The sequence below is a fragment of the Chrysochloris asiatica genome, unplaced genomic scaffold, assembly GCF_000296735.1.
Source record: "Chrysochloris asiatica unplaced genomic scaffold, ChrAsi1.0 scaffold00374, whole genome shotgun sequence".
Taxonomy (NCBI): domain Eukaryota; kingdom Metazoa; phylum Chordata; class Mammalia; order Afrosoricida; family Chrysochloridae; genus Chrysochloris; species Chrysochloris asiatica.
Window position 1 is genome coordinate 666,379 of NW_006408892.1, and position 17,286 is coordinate 683,664.

The window sequence follows — 17,286 nt, forward strand, 5'->3', positions numbered from 1 at the left end:
GCCAACTCCCCCTTTAAGCCCCATCGCCACCTACAGGGGCGGACAACGGGCGGCCCGATAGACGGCTGCACGGGACAGCCTGCCCCAGGGTAAAGGGACAGACGCCGGACAGACGGCAGAGGCAGACACCTAGACGGAAAAGAGGGACAGGAAGCAGGCGTCCGCAGCGAGGACCCGCAGACCCTTGTCCAAGGGATCCCCTGCTCCAGCTCCTTTCCCGCGCCCCGCATCGTACTGAGGAGGACAGGCGTGGCTTACCCTGTGGCCGGTCCTTCCAGCTCAGGCGCTGCTAGCTTCCCTCGCGGGGAACACACGGGACGCGCGGGCAGGGGCGCAGAGGGGCTTGGCGCTCCCCAGCTCTGATGGCGGGGGTAGGGGCACCGGCCACCTTCGGGGCCTGGGACTACGGGGTCTTCGCGCTCATGCTGCTGATATCCACGGGCATCGGGCTGGGGGTCGGGCTGGCACACGGCGGGCAGCGCAGCGCCGAGGACTTCTTCACGGGCGGCCGGAGCCTGGCGGCCCTGCCCGTGGGCCTGTCGCTGGCCGCCAGTTTCATGTCGGCGGTGCAGGTGTTGGGCGTGCCGGCCGAGGCCTCCCGCTACGGCCTCAAGTTCCTGTGGATGTGTCTGGGCCAGCTGCTTAACTCGCTGCTCACCGCCACGCTCTTCCTGCCGATCTTCTACCGCCTGGGCCTCACCAGCACCTACCAGGTAGGGCAGAGGTGGGATAGGCACGCCCAGTCGGGGAGGCCCCGGGGCTTCGACGCGCCCCTCGGGGAAAAGTCAACTCCTGGGAGCTCTAATGGGGCACCTGGAGGCAGACAGGTGGGAGAGTTCCGGGAAGCGGCCCCAGGCAGTGGAGCCATGGGCAGGAAGGAGGAAAAGGAGCCACTGGTCTGGTTCCTGATAGTAGTGTGGGCGGGGCGGAGTCAGGCGCTATCAGGAGGGGTCTCGAGAGGTGGCAGCCCCCTGCTCCCGGGTGTGAGTTCTCCGGAGTGCACGCCGACGGGGCAACCTCAACTCGGGATTCGACGACGTTCGACTTCACCATCTTGGATTTCTCCAAATAGCCAAATCCAAAAAAATCCAAATCCACTGCCATCGAGTGGAATTCTGATTTATGTCAACCCTATGCTGTTGTGTTAAGTCCATTGAGTCGGTTACGACTCATAGAGACCCTGTATAGGGTTTCCGAAGAGTCACTGGTGGGTTTGAACTGCCCACCTTGCAGTTGGGCTGTAACCTCGAAGTCAGCTGTTGTAATCTTCCAGTCGCTCTGTGGAAAAAAGATGAAGCTCTCTACTCCCATAAAGATTTACAGCCTAGGAAACCCTATGTAGGGTAGCTATGAGTCGGAACCGACTTGGTGGCACACACCCACCACCAATACCATAGGACAGATCAGAAGTGTCCCCAGAGGGTCTTCACACAATATTTTTGGATGGTGACTACCATCATCTTTCTCCCGCGAAGTGTCTAGTAGACCTTTCGGTTAACCCAGAGCTAAACCACCGACACCAGGGCTCCTTCAAGGGTCAAACAGGGCTAATTACAGGTGTCCCCCAGGGCATGACGTAAAACTATGTAAATAGTGACAGGTGTACAGTGATGGTGATGGTTCTGTGCCCTGAAATCGGTTCTGACTCATAGCAACCCTGTACAGGGTTTCCTAGACTGTAAATCTTTAAGGGAGCATAAAGCCTCATCTTTCTCCCGCACAACAGCTGGTAGTTTCGAACTGCTGCCCTTGCGATTTGCAGCCCAATTCGTAACCACTACGCTACCAGAGCTTCTTAGGTGTAGAGTAGACACCTGCAGGGAGGCGCCCGCGGACACTTCAGTGTACACCGGGTAGTAGCACCCGGGAAGTCCCGGCCGGTCCGATGCGAGTAGGGGGCGCGTGCGCATGGCAAACTGGTCCCCCCCCCCCCCCCGCGCCCATGCTGAATACACATGTGCAGGCACTGCGCGTGTGCACGGGTGGTGGGATCAGGTCAATGTCTGCGCTTGTCGGGGACCACCAGCAACAGTCAGGCGAGCACTGTTGAAGGGTAGAGACGAAGAGAGCGAGTAAGCATTACGGGAGGCCTCAGGCTCCTGAACAGGGCCGATCTAAGTGACCACGAGCCCTCTGCTCCTTCTTACAGTACCTGGAGCTGCGCTTCGGCCGTGTAGTGCGACTCTGCGGGACTGTCCAGTACCTAGTGGCCACTGTGAGCGGCCCTGGCCGGGTCTTCCCCGCCCACAGCCCGCCCCTAGACCTGCCCCATCCGACACAGATCCGCCCCTGCCCCCGTAGGCCCCACCTGGACCCCCTCCTGCATGGCCTGGTCCCAGCACCATAGACCTGCCCTTTCGCCGAGTCCTCTCCTACCCCTTCTGTGCACGGACGGCCCCCCCTCCCTCCCCCGCCTGCCTTACTCGTCCCGCCCCCTATCTGCAGACGCTGTACACTGGCATTGTGATCTACGCTCCCGCGCTAATCCTTAACCAAGGTTTGTTTCTAGGGGACGACGGGAGGGGGCTCGTGAAGGCTGACCCAGAGGAGCTTAGCTGCTGGACTTGAGCAGGGAGGAGAGAAAGGGGCTGCAGGTGCACCCAGCAATACTCCCAGAGAGGGTCAGAGGGGAAGACTTCTGGAGAGAGTAGGACCCAAGGGAGGAGGCACAATGTTGCCTAATGGAAGGTTCCCTGGCAGTGACGGGGCTGGATATTTGGGCGTCGCTCCTGTCCACCGGAGCCATCTGCACCTTTTACACCACTGTGGTGAGTAGCCCCATGAACCCACCCCGCCCCCTACAAACGCTTTCCAGGCTTGCTGAGTCTCTGGGTGGGTTGCCTAAAGTCCATCTCCTTGCTGCCCAAGGAAACTCATGTCCCCGTTAGGCTTCATTAACCTCATCAGTATGGAGTCCTGGTGTGGTGCTGTGAGTTAATGCACTGTACAACAAAGTCGTTTTGAATCTCAAGGTCGGTGGTTCAAACTCACCAGTAGCTCCTCGGAATCCCTATTTATACAGGGTCGCTATAGGTTGGAGCCAACTGAATGGCACTTAACAACAACATCAGTGGTATAATGAGAAGTGATCTGAAAGCCTTCTCTATGGCCTTGTGTTATTGTTGAATCCAGTAATAAAATGGTTTCAGGCATAGCTGGATCCAAAGGAGCCTCTGGATCCGTCTCCCATCTCTGAGGTCCCATTAGCTTCAAGCTTCTTCCAGTCCTGCTGGTGAGCTCTGTTTCAGGATAGGGCTGCCTAAAGTCCCAAGGAGAACTCCCATTGGGCTGGTTCTGGCCATGTGTTCAGGTTGAGCCATTCAAGGCAGTTTAAAGGGCTTGGATGGTCTAGTTAGCCATCCCTGGAGCTAAGGCCAGGGCCAGCCTCACCCTAATGAACTGTGAGAAGAGCAGGGCTTCTTCATAGAAAAACTCCAGGAGCTCCCTTTTGGAAGGGAGTTCCTGGCTGGTAAAAATGATTAACAGCCCTCCTGCTAATCAAAAGGTCAACACTTGAATCCACCCCGAGTTACCTCTGAAGAAAGCCCTGGCAGTCTACTTCTGAAAGAGTACATCCTTGAAAGCTCCGTGGAGCACAGTTCTATTCTGACACACAGGAGGTTTCATGAGTTGGAATCAATTTGATGGGAACGGTTGGTTGTTGCTGTTATTTTTTTCCTTCAGAAAGAAAGGCATGGAGTCTGGATGGGCAAAAAGAACAGCTAATATACTGGTGCTATTGGTAGCGTAGTGGTTACGAATCGGGCTGCGAACCACAAGGTCAGCAGTTCGAAACTACCAGCTGTTCCGCGGGAGAAAGATGAGGCGTTCTGCTCCTGTAAAGATTTACAGCCTCGGAAACCCTATACAGGGTTGTTATGAGTCAGAACCGACTCCATGGCACATAACAACAATTGGTGCTAAGTGCTGAGTTGGTCCGACCCATAGTGACCCTGTATAGGATTTCTGAGGAGCGACTGGTGAATTTGAACCGCCGACCTTGTGGTTCAAACTGACTTTGAGGTCAAGTGCTTATCCTACAGTGCCACACCAGGACTCCAGTATAGTGATAGCAATGGGAGTAGGAGTAATAATGACAATAACTCACAAAGCAGTTGAATGTGCCAGGTACTGATCCAAGTATTTTTCACTTGTATTGTTTACTTGTCACAACACCACTTATTATGAGGTACTATTATTAGTTCCATTTTACAGATAAGGAAACTGAAGTAGACAGGGGCATTGGGTGCAGCCATGACTGGAGACCAGGCCCACCTGGCTCTGGCCAGATTGACCTTCTCCCCTGTCTTTGCCTGTTTCGCAGGGTGGTATGAAGGCCGTGGTCTGGACTGATGTGTTCCAGGTTCTGGTGATGCTGATAGGCTTCTGGGTGGTCCTGGCCCGTGGCACTATGGTTGTGGGCGGGACCCAGCGAGTGATTGAGCTTGCTCAGAACCACTCCCGGCTCAACCTGGGGGAGTGAGTGACAATGTAGAGGGGGGTATACTGAAGGGTTGGAGAGTCCCACCATGAAGGGGGAAGTCAACCAATTCCTTTTCCTCTGGGAAATCCTCCCAGACCCCCAGGCAGAACCATGGCTCCCCTCTTTAGGCAACCCCCAGCTTCCATTTGCTCCAGCTTTGACACCCACCAACTTTGGAGCCTCTCAGATGTCCCAGCTGGACACGGAAAGAATGGTTTAGAATGCATACAAGAATGACTCTATGAATAAATAAATGAATTTTCAGTCTGGCAAACTCCTACTCATGCTTCAAAACCCACCCCTAAAAACCCTTGAAGGTCCATAAAACTCCAATGGCCCCTGGGATTCTTAGGTGGGTGAGGTTAGGGTAGTGGGCCCACATGACTGACTTACCCTACCCCTTCCTCAGCTTTAACCCTGACCCACGGAGTCGCTACACATTCTGGACTTTTGTGATGGGTGGCACGTTGGTGTGGCTCTCCATGTATGGTGTGAATCAGGCACAGGTGCAGCGCTATGTGGCCTGTCGCACAGAGAGGCAAGCCAAGCTGTGAGTGTTCAGGAGAGGTGTGGTGAGGTCTTCTAGGGGATGGCCATCCCTAAGTCCTCCAGCTGAGACTCCCCCTCCTTCCAGGGCCCTGCTCATCAATCAGCTGGGCCTGTTCCTGATAGTTGGCAGTGCAGCTGGCTGTGGCATTGTCATGTTCACACTCTACAGTGACTGTGACCCTCTCCTGGTGGGTCGCATATCGGCCCCTGACCAGGTGAGCCCTGCCTGATTGGGTACCCTTTTTCTGAGCCTTGGGAGTGAGGGTGGAATGGCATACTTAGCAGAGGGAAACAGTCTGTGCAGAGGCAGGAAAAGAACTTGGCTTGATGGGGGATCCAGGAGCTAGGAGGCATTGATTGAGGGATTCAGGGGCAAGCAGACACTGGTTGGTGGTGCAGGTTCAGATATAGAGACAAAGTGGTCCACTGGGAGGAGATGGATCATGGTTTGGACATGAAGTCTTTATATTAATTATTAGTGACCATCTTCCATGTCCCAAGCACCTACTCTGTTCCTCATGCTGTTCCCTGCTCAGTTAGTTGCCCATCAAATAACCCAAGAGTTGATGAGGCAAGGCTGTCCTGACACACTTTACAGATGAAGAAACTGAGACCAGGGGAGGGGGAAAGGAAGTGATCCCCCTGAGGTCAGGACATATGGAGTCCTGCCCTTGGGGTGAGGCTGACCTGGAGCCTGATCCTTGACTGTCCCCAGTATATGCCTCTGCTGGTGTTGGACGTCTTTGATGACCTGCCTGGCGTCCCGGGCCTCTTCCTGGCCTGTGCCTACAGTGGTACCCTCAGGTGAGCTGCCACACCCGATTGTCCAGTCTTTCCAGATCCCTCAGGGTCCCTTTGTCCCCGCCAGCAGCCTGCCAAAGGATGAAATGTCCTGGGTATGTCCATCTATCCTGCTCCATCTCCAGTGGGCAGCTCAGGTGGGCTTTGGCTATGGTATGACACCTGGTATGACCACACCTAGTTCCCTTCCCTCTCTCCTTTTTCTCCTCCCTCTCCCCTCCCCTCTCACTTCCTCTCTTCAGTTTTTTCTTTCTCCCCCCTCCCCCTCTCTCCTGGGAGCATAGCTCCCTAGGATAAGTACTGAACTGCCAACCAGTACTTTTAAGTTCATCAGCCACGTCACAGGAGAAAGATGAGGCTTCCTGCTCCTGCAAAGATGTACAGCCACGGAAGCCTTATATAGGATCCTTATATGTTGTTGTTGTTGTTGTTATGTGCCGTGGAGTTGGTTCCAACTCATAGCGACTCATAGTACAGGGTTTCCGAGGCTATAAATCTTCATGGAAGCAGAAAGCCTCATCTTTCTCCCATGGAACAGCTGGTAGTTTTGAACTGCTGACCTTGCGGTTCACAGCCCAATTCGTAATCGCTACGCTACCAGAGCTCTCCTTAGGATCCTTATATAGGGAAGCCTTACATAGGGTTCTATGAGCCTTATATAGGGCACTTAGCAACAACAACCCCCTCTATTCTGTACCTTTTTTCCGTCTCTCTCTCTCTCCTTCCATCCTTCCTTCCTTATTTTCTTCCCTCCTTCCAATCAGTGTTTATTGAGTATGCTGTTGTTTCAGTTCCTACTCACAGTGACCCCATATAGGGTTTCGGAGGAGTAGCTGGTGAGTTTGAACTGCTTACCTTGCAGTCCAATGCTTATCCTACAGCATCACTACGTGGCAGATATTTCTAAATGCTAAGGTTAAGTCCTGGTGTGCCACTGCAGGCTAATGTGCTGGTCTGCAAAGCCGGTGTGAACCACAAGCTCAGCGGTTCAAACTCACTGGTTCAAACTCACAGGGTTGCTGTGAGTCAAAACTGATTGGATGGCACTTAACAACAAAACAACAAAGGTTAAGCCATGACCAGTCAGCCCACACCCCTACCCTTGCTTCCGCCACCCCCCACCCCTCCCACGCTAGGGAGCTTTCAAATCCTTCACCACGCTTGGCTTGTGTTCCTCACTTGACTTATGGTCCCCACTTGATGAGCTGTGAGCTAGGTCCCATGCAGCATATGCTTGGTCCCTCAGGCACACATGGAGGGAGGATCTAAAGTCTTGGCATGGGAGTTTGGACAACTCTTCCTGGGGATTTTGTCACCCTGGCCTCTGCCCTTGTGTTGGCAAGGATCTGGCAGGCCAGATGGTGCATTTGTCTGGAGACTGGGAGCAGATGGACCCAGGAATGGGTGTGGTCATTCCTTAGAGGTGACATCTGAGCCCCACACATGCCTGTCCTCCAGCACTGCGTCCACCAGCATTAATGCAATGGCTGCTGTCACTGTGGAGGACCTCATTAAGCCACGGCTGCCGAACCTGGCTCCTCGGAGGCTGGTTATCATCTCCAAAGTACTCTGTGAGTTGGGGGATCCCCATGTGGGGGCCGGGGTGGCCTCTCTCCCTTGACCAATCAACACCACCCCTATAGCTTTCATCTACGGCTCAACCTGTCTGACGGTGGCAGCTCTGTCCTCCTTGCTGGGGGGCGGTGTCCTCCAGGTGAGCTCCCCACTCCTGCCTGGGTTTCCTTGAGGAGATGCCTGGTGTGGGAGGTATGGGAGGGACCTCCTTGGACTCACTGTTGTTAATTAATGAGTTGATTCTTCATAGTGACCCTGTACAGGGTTTCTGCGGAGCAGCTGGTGGGTTTGAACCCCTGACTTTGTGGTTCACAGTCCAGTGCTTATCCTACAGTTCCAAACCAGGACTCCTTAACTCTTAGCTTATTTGATGGGAAAGTAACTGCAGGTGAAGGCAACAGCATGAGGCAAGGAGGAGGCGCTTGGGACATGGGAGATGGTCATTATGATGATTAATATCAACACAGTCATTTTGTGCCCAACCCAGGACCCAAAACTCGCTTCCAATCTTTGCTTCCAATCCTGAAGAGAGAGCCAGGAACAGGGGGACCCCCTTCCTTTAGAGAAACTGGCATGGAGATATCTCCTGGGGTGCCCAAGATCCATAGTGAATTCCTCAGTCTCGCTTACCCTACCCCCAGGGTTCTTTCACCGTCATGGGAGTCATCAGCGGCCCCCTCCTGGGTGCCTTCATCCTGGGAATGTTTCTCCCTGCCTGTAATATGGCGGTGAGTAGGAGCCTTGCAGCAAGGGACCAGGGGGCTTGGATAGACAAGGCCCGCCCCTGACGCCAGCTCCGCCCTCAGGGAGTGCTCTCCGGGCTCGGCGTGGGCTTGGCGCTCTCGCTGTGGGTGGCCGTGGGCGCCTCACTGTATCCACCCAGCGAGCAGACTATGGGGGTCCTGCCCACCTCAGCCGCTGGCTGTGAGGAGTTGCCCTCCAACGCCTCCAGCCTCTTGGGTCCGGTGCTTACGTTCAACGCCTCCAGCAGGGCGCCCAGGTGAGCGAGCAGGTCTGGAGGGTTGGGGGAGGTGAGGGCAGGCCTGACAGGGTGTGGTCAGAGTGAGTGAAGGTGTACAGAGCAAATCAGTTTCCATTCAACAATTCGTATACATTTTGCTTCAAGTCACTGACGGCACTTCCTGCAAATTCACTTCACTTGTTCCATTTTATCCCTGTTTCCGGTTTCCAGTTCTAACTCTTCTGAGCTTTGTCCTTGGGCAGATGCTGTCCTTGTGGTTTCAAGTGGTTGGTTGTTCTACCTCCCTAGTGCTATTGTTCACTCTACAGACCTGTCTGTTGGAGTCCTGGTGTGGCCCTGCAGGATGACCCGCTGGACTGCAAGGTCCGTTTGAACCACAAGATCGGCGGTTCAAACCCACCAGTCGCTCCTCGAAAACCCTATACAGGGTCGCTATGGGTCAGAACCAACTCCAAGGCACTTAACGACAATATGTTTGACTGAAAATTGAGTGGGGGTGGGAGGGAAGGTGAGGGGGGAAAGAGTGTGAAGAGGGTGAATTCAGTTCCAGGCCTGAAGGATGACTAAAAACCAGTCTTGGGAGTTCCATCAGTCTCTATCCAGCTAATAAGCCTGGTCCTTTTTCGTTTTTGGTTTTGTTTTGATGATTTTTAGTTTTGTTCTATGTTTTTCTCCCACTCTATCCAGAACCCTCTAATGTGATCCCTTTTAGAGAGGTCAGTAATGATAGCCAGGCACCATGGAGTTCTTCTGGTCTCAGGGAGATAGGTCCATTGGTCCATTGCACTACTTGTTTCCGTATATCTTTGATTTTCTTCACTTTACTCCGGATGGGAAGAGACTAATAGTTGCACCTTAATTGACTTGCCAATACTTGTTATTGTCATTCTCATTCTAGCCATCCTAGTGGGTGGAAAGTGGTGTCTGCGGCTTTGATTTGTATCTCCCTGATAGCTAATAATATGGAGCCTCATTTCATGAGCTTGTTGACCATTTGTGTATATTCTTTGCCCATTTTAAAATCAGGCTACTGCTCTTGTTGAATTGTAAGTTGTTTCTAAGTGCCATTGAATCGGTTCCAACTCATAGCAACCCCATATAGGATTTCCAAGGAGCAACTGGTGAGCTTGAATCACCCGACCTTTCAGTTCAAACTCACCTTGCAGTTCCAACTGACTTTGCAGTTCAGTCCTTTAACCCACAGTGCCACACCAGGACTCCTGGATTGCAAGAGTTAATGATACATTCTGGATCCTAAGTTCTTATTAAATACATAATTGACAAATATTTTTTTCCCCATCCCTTGGGTTGTCTTTTCACTCTCTTGAAGACATCCCACCTTTCTTCTGTTTAAAACAAAACAAAACACCTTTTATTTTGGAAATTTTCAAACATTCATAAACAGAATAATATATTGAGTATCCTTCTAGTCATCACTGAGTTTTAACAAAAAAATTGCCGTTTTATTTAATTTATACCTCCACCCACTCTTTATCTCCCACTCAGTTTTTTAAAAACTTTCTATTGTGAATTGAGTGAAGGTTTTCAGAGCAGATCATCAGTTTTTTATTCAACAGCTCATATACTTAATTTCATCTCGATGATTACAATCCTCTCAAAGTAACATCATTTATCCCATTTTCTCCCTGTATTTCTTGTTTCCACTCCTCCTTCTTTCCCAACCCTCTGAATTTTGTCCTTAGGTAAATGCAGCCATTTGATCTTGAATGGTTGATCATTCTATGGTGTGTGTACCTCACTAATGTTGTTCCCGCTGTAGACTGATCTATTATTTGAGTAAAAATTGAGTCATGGAGTGAATTGTTTATTTTTCAGATTCAATTTTATACATATGAAAATGCCCAAATAGTAACTGTTCAGTTTTGATAATGGATCTACCCTTGCAACCCATATCTCAATGAAGATATAGAACATTTGCAATGCTCCCTCCCCGACAAAGAGCTCTTGCTCTCTTCTCAGTCTATTCTTTGTCTCTTCTCAGTCATTCTCCACCTTCCAGGCAAGCGGAATTCTGATTTTTTTTTTCCTCCATAGATTCATTCTACCATTTCTAGGATTTCATATACATGGAACCATGAAATATACATTCTTGTATGCCAGGCTTCTTTTACTCTCAATATAATATCTGTGACTTTAATTGATCTTGTTGCATGTGTCTGTAATTAATTCCTTTTTTATTACTGAGAAATGTTTTATGGCATGAATTTAGTTATTCAGTCTTCACTTGGTGGACATTTGATTGGTTCTAGTTTTTAGCTATTTTAAATAAGGCTGCTATGAACATTCTTGGACAAATATTTTGTGAACAGGTTCTCAATTCTCTTAACTAAAACACTGAAGATTGGAGTGGCAGAGTTAAAGGATTGATATAGATCCATTTTCTAGGGAAATGCCAGATCTTCTTCCATGTGATTGTACCATTTTACAAGTCAACTGGTAGTGTATTAGAGTTCTGTTTGCTGTAGGTCCTAACCAATCTTGTCATGGGTCTTTTTAATTGTTGTCATTCCAGTAGATACGTACTGCTTTTTCATTGTGGCTCTAATTTTCATTTTCTTGATGTCTAATGATGCTGAACGCTTTTCATATGTCTACTGGCCATTTATGTATCTTCTTTTATAAATGGTCTATTCGTGTGTTTTGCCTATTTTAAAAAATCATTTATTTTATGTTTTGGTGTGGTTGAGACTTTTCCCAGCAGGACATACACCAATGGGACGGTTTCTACATGTATAATTCAGGACATCGATTACCTTCTTTGAGTTGTGCTATTATTCATCTCAGTCTCTTTTTCTGAATTGTTTCTTCTCCATTGATATAAATCCATTACCATTTATGTGTCCTGTCTATTTCAGGCTGACATTCTTTACTAATTTCGCTAAATTTTGTCTTAAATTAAGATTTCATTTGGACAACATGGAAAATCCTTAAGCCCAATATCAGGATCTCAGAAAAAAAAACCCACCCAACTATTGCTTAAAGTTTAAAGATGATCTTAGGGCAGTCGATTTGGGGGCTTATCTGGTGTCCATGGCTCCAGAATAGATTCTAAGAGAATATTGAATCCTGTTTTGCGTTTCCTACTTTCTATCAGCATTCTTCTATAGTTGATGTTGTTGTTGTTGCATGCCATCGAGTCGGTACCGACTCATAGCGACTCTATGCACAACAGAACGAAACCCTGCCCGATCCTGGCTCAACCTCACAATTGTTGCCACACTTGAGCTGCCACTTTGTCAATCCATCTCACAGGGGGTCTTCCTCTTTTTCTCTGACCCTCCACCTTACCAAACTGATATCCTTCTCCAGTGACTGGTCCCTCCTGACTGTATGTCTGAAGATGAAGTTTGGCCATCTTGGCCTCCAAGGAGCACTCTGGCTGCACTTCTTCCAACACAGATCTGTTTGTTCTTTTGGCAACCCATGGCACTTTCAATATTCTCTTCCAACACCATAACTCAAACGCAGCAATTCTTTTACGATCTTCCTTATTCACTGTCCAGCTTTCACATGCATATGAGGTTATTGAAAATACCATGGCTTGGGTCAGGCACACCTTAGTCTTCAAGCTGACATCTTTGCTCTTCAACACTTTAAAAAAGTCTTGTGCAGCAGATTTGCCTAATGCAATATGTCATTTGAGTTCTTGACTGCTGCTTCCATGAGTGTTGATAGTTGATCCAAGAAGAATGAAGTCCTTGACAACTTCATTCTTTTCTCCATTGATAAGAATGTTGCTTATTGGTCCAGTGGTGAGGATTTTTGTTTTCTTTACATTGAGATGCAATCCATACTGAAGGCTGTGCTCTTTGATCTTCATCAGTAAATATTTTAAGTCCTCTTCACTTTCAGCAAGCAAGGTTGTATCATCTGCATATCACAGGTCGTTATGAGTCTTCCTCCAATCCTGATGCCACATTTTTCTTCATAGAACCCAGCTTCTCGGATGATTTGCTCAGCATACAGGTTGAATAAGTAGTTGGTATAGTTGATAGTGCCCTTTAATGCACAAACATTTAAAATTTTGATGGAATCCAATTTCTTTTCCCTTTGGTATTATGCTTTGGCTGTCATATTCAAGATATGATTGCCTAACCTAAGGTATTGAAGATTCGCTCCTTTGTTTTCTTCTAAGAGTTTAATTTGGTTTGATTCTGAGGGAAGTGAGGAACCATGGAGGGTAATGAGCATGCAGGGTAAGATCAGGTGATCTGAGTTGCGTTTCAGGAATGCTCCCTTTGGTTGTGCATGAAGAATGCCTGGGGAATAGAGAGGAGGGAGGCCTGGCTGCTAATGCACCTGTCCTACCTAGTAGGCACTGATGGAGGGCAGACTAAGCTGAGATTGTGGAGACAAAAGGAAGTGGATGGGTTGGAGATGGCTTTTGTATTGGAAAGGTATGAAGGAGGAGGCACAGCATCTGTTTCTCCCACTCCCAGCCCTGGTATGGACCCCAGCCGACCTGCCTTAGCTGACACCTTCTACGCCATCTCCTACCTCTATTACGGTGCCCTAGGCACACTGAGCACTGTGCTATGTGGAACTCTGGTCAGCTTCCTGACAGGTGAGCATAATGAATGACCTCCTTAGAGATCACCCTGTTAATTCTCTGCCTCAAAGTCAGCAGGAAGGGGACGAAGTGCTTCCTCTGTGCTCTTAGTGCTCATGATAACCCCTTGCATTTTACAGAGAAGCATTGAGGCACCTCACCACTACTCCATTAATTTGTGACTAGTGGTTTGGGCTGCAGGACGCTGTCCTTGGTGCTGAAATCACTTCTGACTCCAGCAGGGAGAGACAGAAATCCATAGTGTTAGTAGTACCTGTTCTCATTTCTTGAGTCCCAGTTCTTGTATATACTAGGTCACTAAGCCTCTGTTGAGCATATCTTCTGTGTCAGGCACTGCTCTCAGCACTGGGGACACAGATGTGAGTGGAACAAATCAGTGGACCTTCCAGGACATCCATTGATGTCTTTCAATCTCTCGCTGTATAGATGAGGAAACAGGTTCAGAAAAGAGCAATCTTGCCAGGGTCCTCCAGTGAGTCACTATCAGAGCTGATATTTAAACCAAGACATCAAACACCGGAGCCCAAGACTTTCCCTGTCCCTTACTGTGGCTCTATTCCCAGCCCCTATTAGCTCTTCATTAAGTATCTCCATTTCCCTTTGGTCTTCAGGGCCCACCAAGCGCAGTGCCCTGGGTCCTGGGTTGCTGTGGTGGGACCTAAAGAAGCAGATGGTGTTGGTGGCACCCAAGGAGGAAGCAGCACCCCTAGATGACAACTTGGCCAAGGTCAGTCCTAGTATTGAGTTTCTAAAATGGGGAGAGGACCATGGATGCTCTGGGTGCTGCTGTAACTCAGGGGAGGGGTATGGTGGGAGTTATAGCATCTTCCAGACTCTCATTACCTCCAGTGGGAAGGCTCACTTGGGAGCGGATATGTATTCCACACTTTTTATTACCCTAAAGGTCTCTGGATGGGGCAAATGGTTTGCACTTGGCTACTAACCTATTATTTGGCTGTTCAAACCTACCCACCAACACCCCAGAAGACCTATCTGCTCTCATAAAGATTACAGCCAAGAAAATACTATGGAGCCGTTCACACTCTGTAACATAAGGGGTCTCCATGAATCAGAATCAACTGACTTAACAAAGAATGAGCAAAGTTTAATAATATTTATTTACCTGTAGGTGTGCCTGACCCAAGCCAGGGTATTTTCAATAGCCTCATATGCATGCGAAAGCTGGACAGTGAATAACGAAGACCATAGAAGAATTGATGCTTTTGAGTTATGGTGTTGGAGGAGAATATTGAAAGTGCCATGGGCTGCCAAAAGAACCAGCAGATCTGTGTTGGAAGAAGTGCAGCCAGAGTGCTCCTTGGAGGCCAGGATGACCATACTTCATCTCTCATACTTCAGACATATTGTCAGGAGGGACCAGTCACTGGAGAAGGATATCATGTTTGGTAACGTGTAGGGTCAGAGAAAAAGAGGAAGACCCCCAGTGAGATGGATTGACAAAGTGGCAGCATCAATGGGCTCAAGCGTGGCAACAGTAGTGAGGTTGACGCAGGACCAGGCAGTGTTTCATTCTGTTGTGCATTGGGTCGCTATGAGTCAGTACCAACTCAATGACACCTAACAACAACATCAGTTTTTTTAGTTACCTGTAACTCACGGCAAGTGGAGCTAGTCTGCTGTAGTTAGTAGTACCATCAAGTGGGTTCCATCGGGTCAATTCCTGTATGCGTGACAGAATGAAACACTGCCTGGTCCTGTGCCATTCTTCCCATTGTCATGTTGAAGCCTGTTGTTGCAGTCACTTTGCCAATCCATCTCATTAAGGGTCTTCCTCTTTTGTGCTGACCCTTTGTTTGCCAAGCATGAAGACTAGTTCCTCTTGAAAATATGTCCAAAGTAAATGCAACAAAGTCTCTTCAGTCTCGCTTCCAAGGAGCATTCTGACTGTACTTCTTGCAAGATGGATTTGTTACTTCTTCTGCTGTCTATGGTACTTTCAATATCCTCCAGTACTGTAATTCAAATGCATCAATTTTATTGTTCAGTTTTCACATGCAAATGAGGTGATTGGAAATACTGTGGCTTGAGCCAGGTAAACATTCGTCCTCAAAGTGACATCTTTGCTCATTAACACTTTGAAGAGGCCTCTTGCGGCAGATTTACTGTTAGGATACTGATAAAGAAATCTCTTTTCAAAATAAAATGATCAGTTACCAATTTCTGTCTAGTCAGCCCTGATGCATGGTGGCCTCATGTGAGTCAGAGCAGAACTGTACCTCCCAGGATTTTCAATGCCTGATTTTTCACAAGTAAAGCGCCAGTCCTTTTTTCCAAGGCACCTCTGGGCAGACTCAAACATTTTGGTTAGCAACTGACTGTGTTGACCATTTGCGCTACCCCAGGATGCTGCTGAAGAGATTGCTGTTGTTGTTATGTGCCGTGGAGTCAGTTCCGACTCATAGCAACCCTGTACAGGGTTTCCGAGGCCGTAAACTATGGGAGCAGAAAACCACATCTTTCTCCCGCAGAACAGCTGGTAGTTTCGAACTGCTGACCTTGTGGTTTGCAGTCCAATTTGTAACCACTATGCTACCAGAGCTCCCTGGATGGAGAGATTAAACCTCCCTAAAAACAAACTGAGGGCCCTGCATAGCAAAATGGTTTGGGCTTGACTGCTAACCGAAAGGCTGGTGGTTTTAACCCACTCATTGGTGCTATGGATGAAAAGCCTGCAAATTAACTTCTGTAAAGATTATTGCCAAGAAGCGAGCACACGTCTATTCTGGCATTCTTGGGACTACATGAGTAAGAATCAACTCGGTGATAGCTGCTTGGAGGAGGTAACAGTGAGCTCTGAAGGAGGAGGAAGAGCCAGCTATTGAGAGATTGGGGAGGGGTGAGTTGGGGGGTACATTCTCAGAGAGGTCCTGAGTCTAGAAAAGGTTTGGCAGAGGAGATTTGAAGACTGGGGAGGGAAAGGATTTGGTTGACATTTTTAAAGCCCCCTCCAACTGCCACAGGGAAATATTGTATTGACTTTGGTGAAGGGGGGCAGGCAGACAATCATAGAAAGGGTAGGTGGGAGGGAGGGCAGCTACTGTAAACACCTGTACCAAGGCTGATGACCTGAACTTGTAGGCATCATAGGCACAAGGTAGAGACATGGATAGAGGTTTCCCAGGTAGCAGGGGCAGAACTGAAAGCCATGGGTGGTCTCAATGCTTAATGTGCTTGACTGCTCACCAGAGGTTGGAGGTTCGAGTTCTCCCAGAGGTCCTCAGAAGACAAGCCTGGCAATCTTCTTTCAAAGAATCAGCCACTAAAACTCTATAGAGTACAGTTCTACTGTGGCACCCAGTGATTGGAGTTAGGTTTGGCAGCAACTGTTTTGTTTTGTTTTGAGGAGTAAGGACTTGTAGGGGTCCTTTAACAATCAAGTGTTAAAATATTTTGCAAGTTGAATATATACTTACAGTGCTAGTGATTTTAGACTACTGGTGTGGTGCTGTAGGATAAACACTGGACTGCAAACTACAAGATCAGTGGTTCAATCCCACCAGCAGCTCCTCGGAAACCCTATACAGGGCCACTATGAGGCAGAATCAACTTGATGGTACATAGCAACGAGAACTGGACAAGGGGTATTGTGAGACCCTGCCTGGCTCCCCTCCCAGACTCCCATCTGTGAAATGAGCTGACATAGATCTTTCTTCTCCCTTCCCCACAGGGCCCTGAGGAACTCCCTCCTGGCAACAAGAGACCCTCTGACTTCCTGTTCATCCCTGAGGACCATCCATTCTTCCTAGAGCAGAAGGAGGTGGAGGTGGCTGGCTTGTGGACCCCTCACAGAAGCCAAGATCGTGGCCCTGACCTAAGGGAGTCAGACCTCTGAGGATGAACGAAGCCAGTTAGACTGGCTGCTTAGGATGGGACCTCCAGACTGGCCAATCCCAGACCAGGGGACTAATGGCTTTGCTCCAATTGGCTGGACCCATATTATATGCAAATTAGACTGACAGACTCTGCCCTGTATGAAGAGAAGCTCCACCTCCTGGTCATTTTGTCCATCCCCCTGCTTCCAGCTACTTCTAGTCTTAGTTGCGATACCCCTGCGGCTGCCCTCAAAATGTTGTCAGTCATTTCTCTGTCTAGAACACAGAAGTGTTAGGATTTCCTCTTTACAACATGGAAAACCCCAGGTCCAACACCAGGGTTTCAGAAAGACCCCAACTCTCTTCTAGGATTCATCTGGACTTTAGAGAAGAATTTAGAGGTTCTCAGATCTACCCGCTTGCACCTCATTTCCTAGGCAGGGAGACTGAGGTGCAGGGAGGAGCAACAACT

General features: G+C 49.0%; 1 protein-coding gene across 1 annotated transcript; it reads left to right on the forward strand.

The window, feature by feature from the left end:
* The first annotated feature begins 362 nt into the window (after nt 1–362).
* Nucleotides 363–16,834, forward strand: SLC5A5 (solute carrier family 5 (sodium/iodide cotransporter), member 5). The gene is made up of 15 exons (XM_006876290.1): nt 363–713; nt 2,150–2,215; nt 2,446–2,497; nt 2,701–2,768; nt 4,325–4,479; nt 4,893–5,033; nt 5,118–5,247; nt 5,748–5,836; nt 7,292–7,404; nt 7,477–7,547; nt 8,050–8,136; nt 8,215–8,408; nt 12,851–12,975; nt 13,593–13,708; nt 16,670–16,834. Exons 1-15 carry the CDS (start codon nt 363–365, stop codon nt 16,832–16,834), a joined length of 1,923 nt encoding a protein of 640 aa, XP_006876352.1.
* The last annotated feature ends 452 nt before the right edge of the window (nt 16,835–17,286 follow it).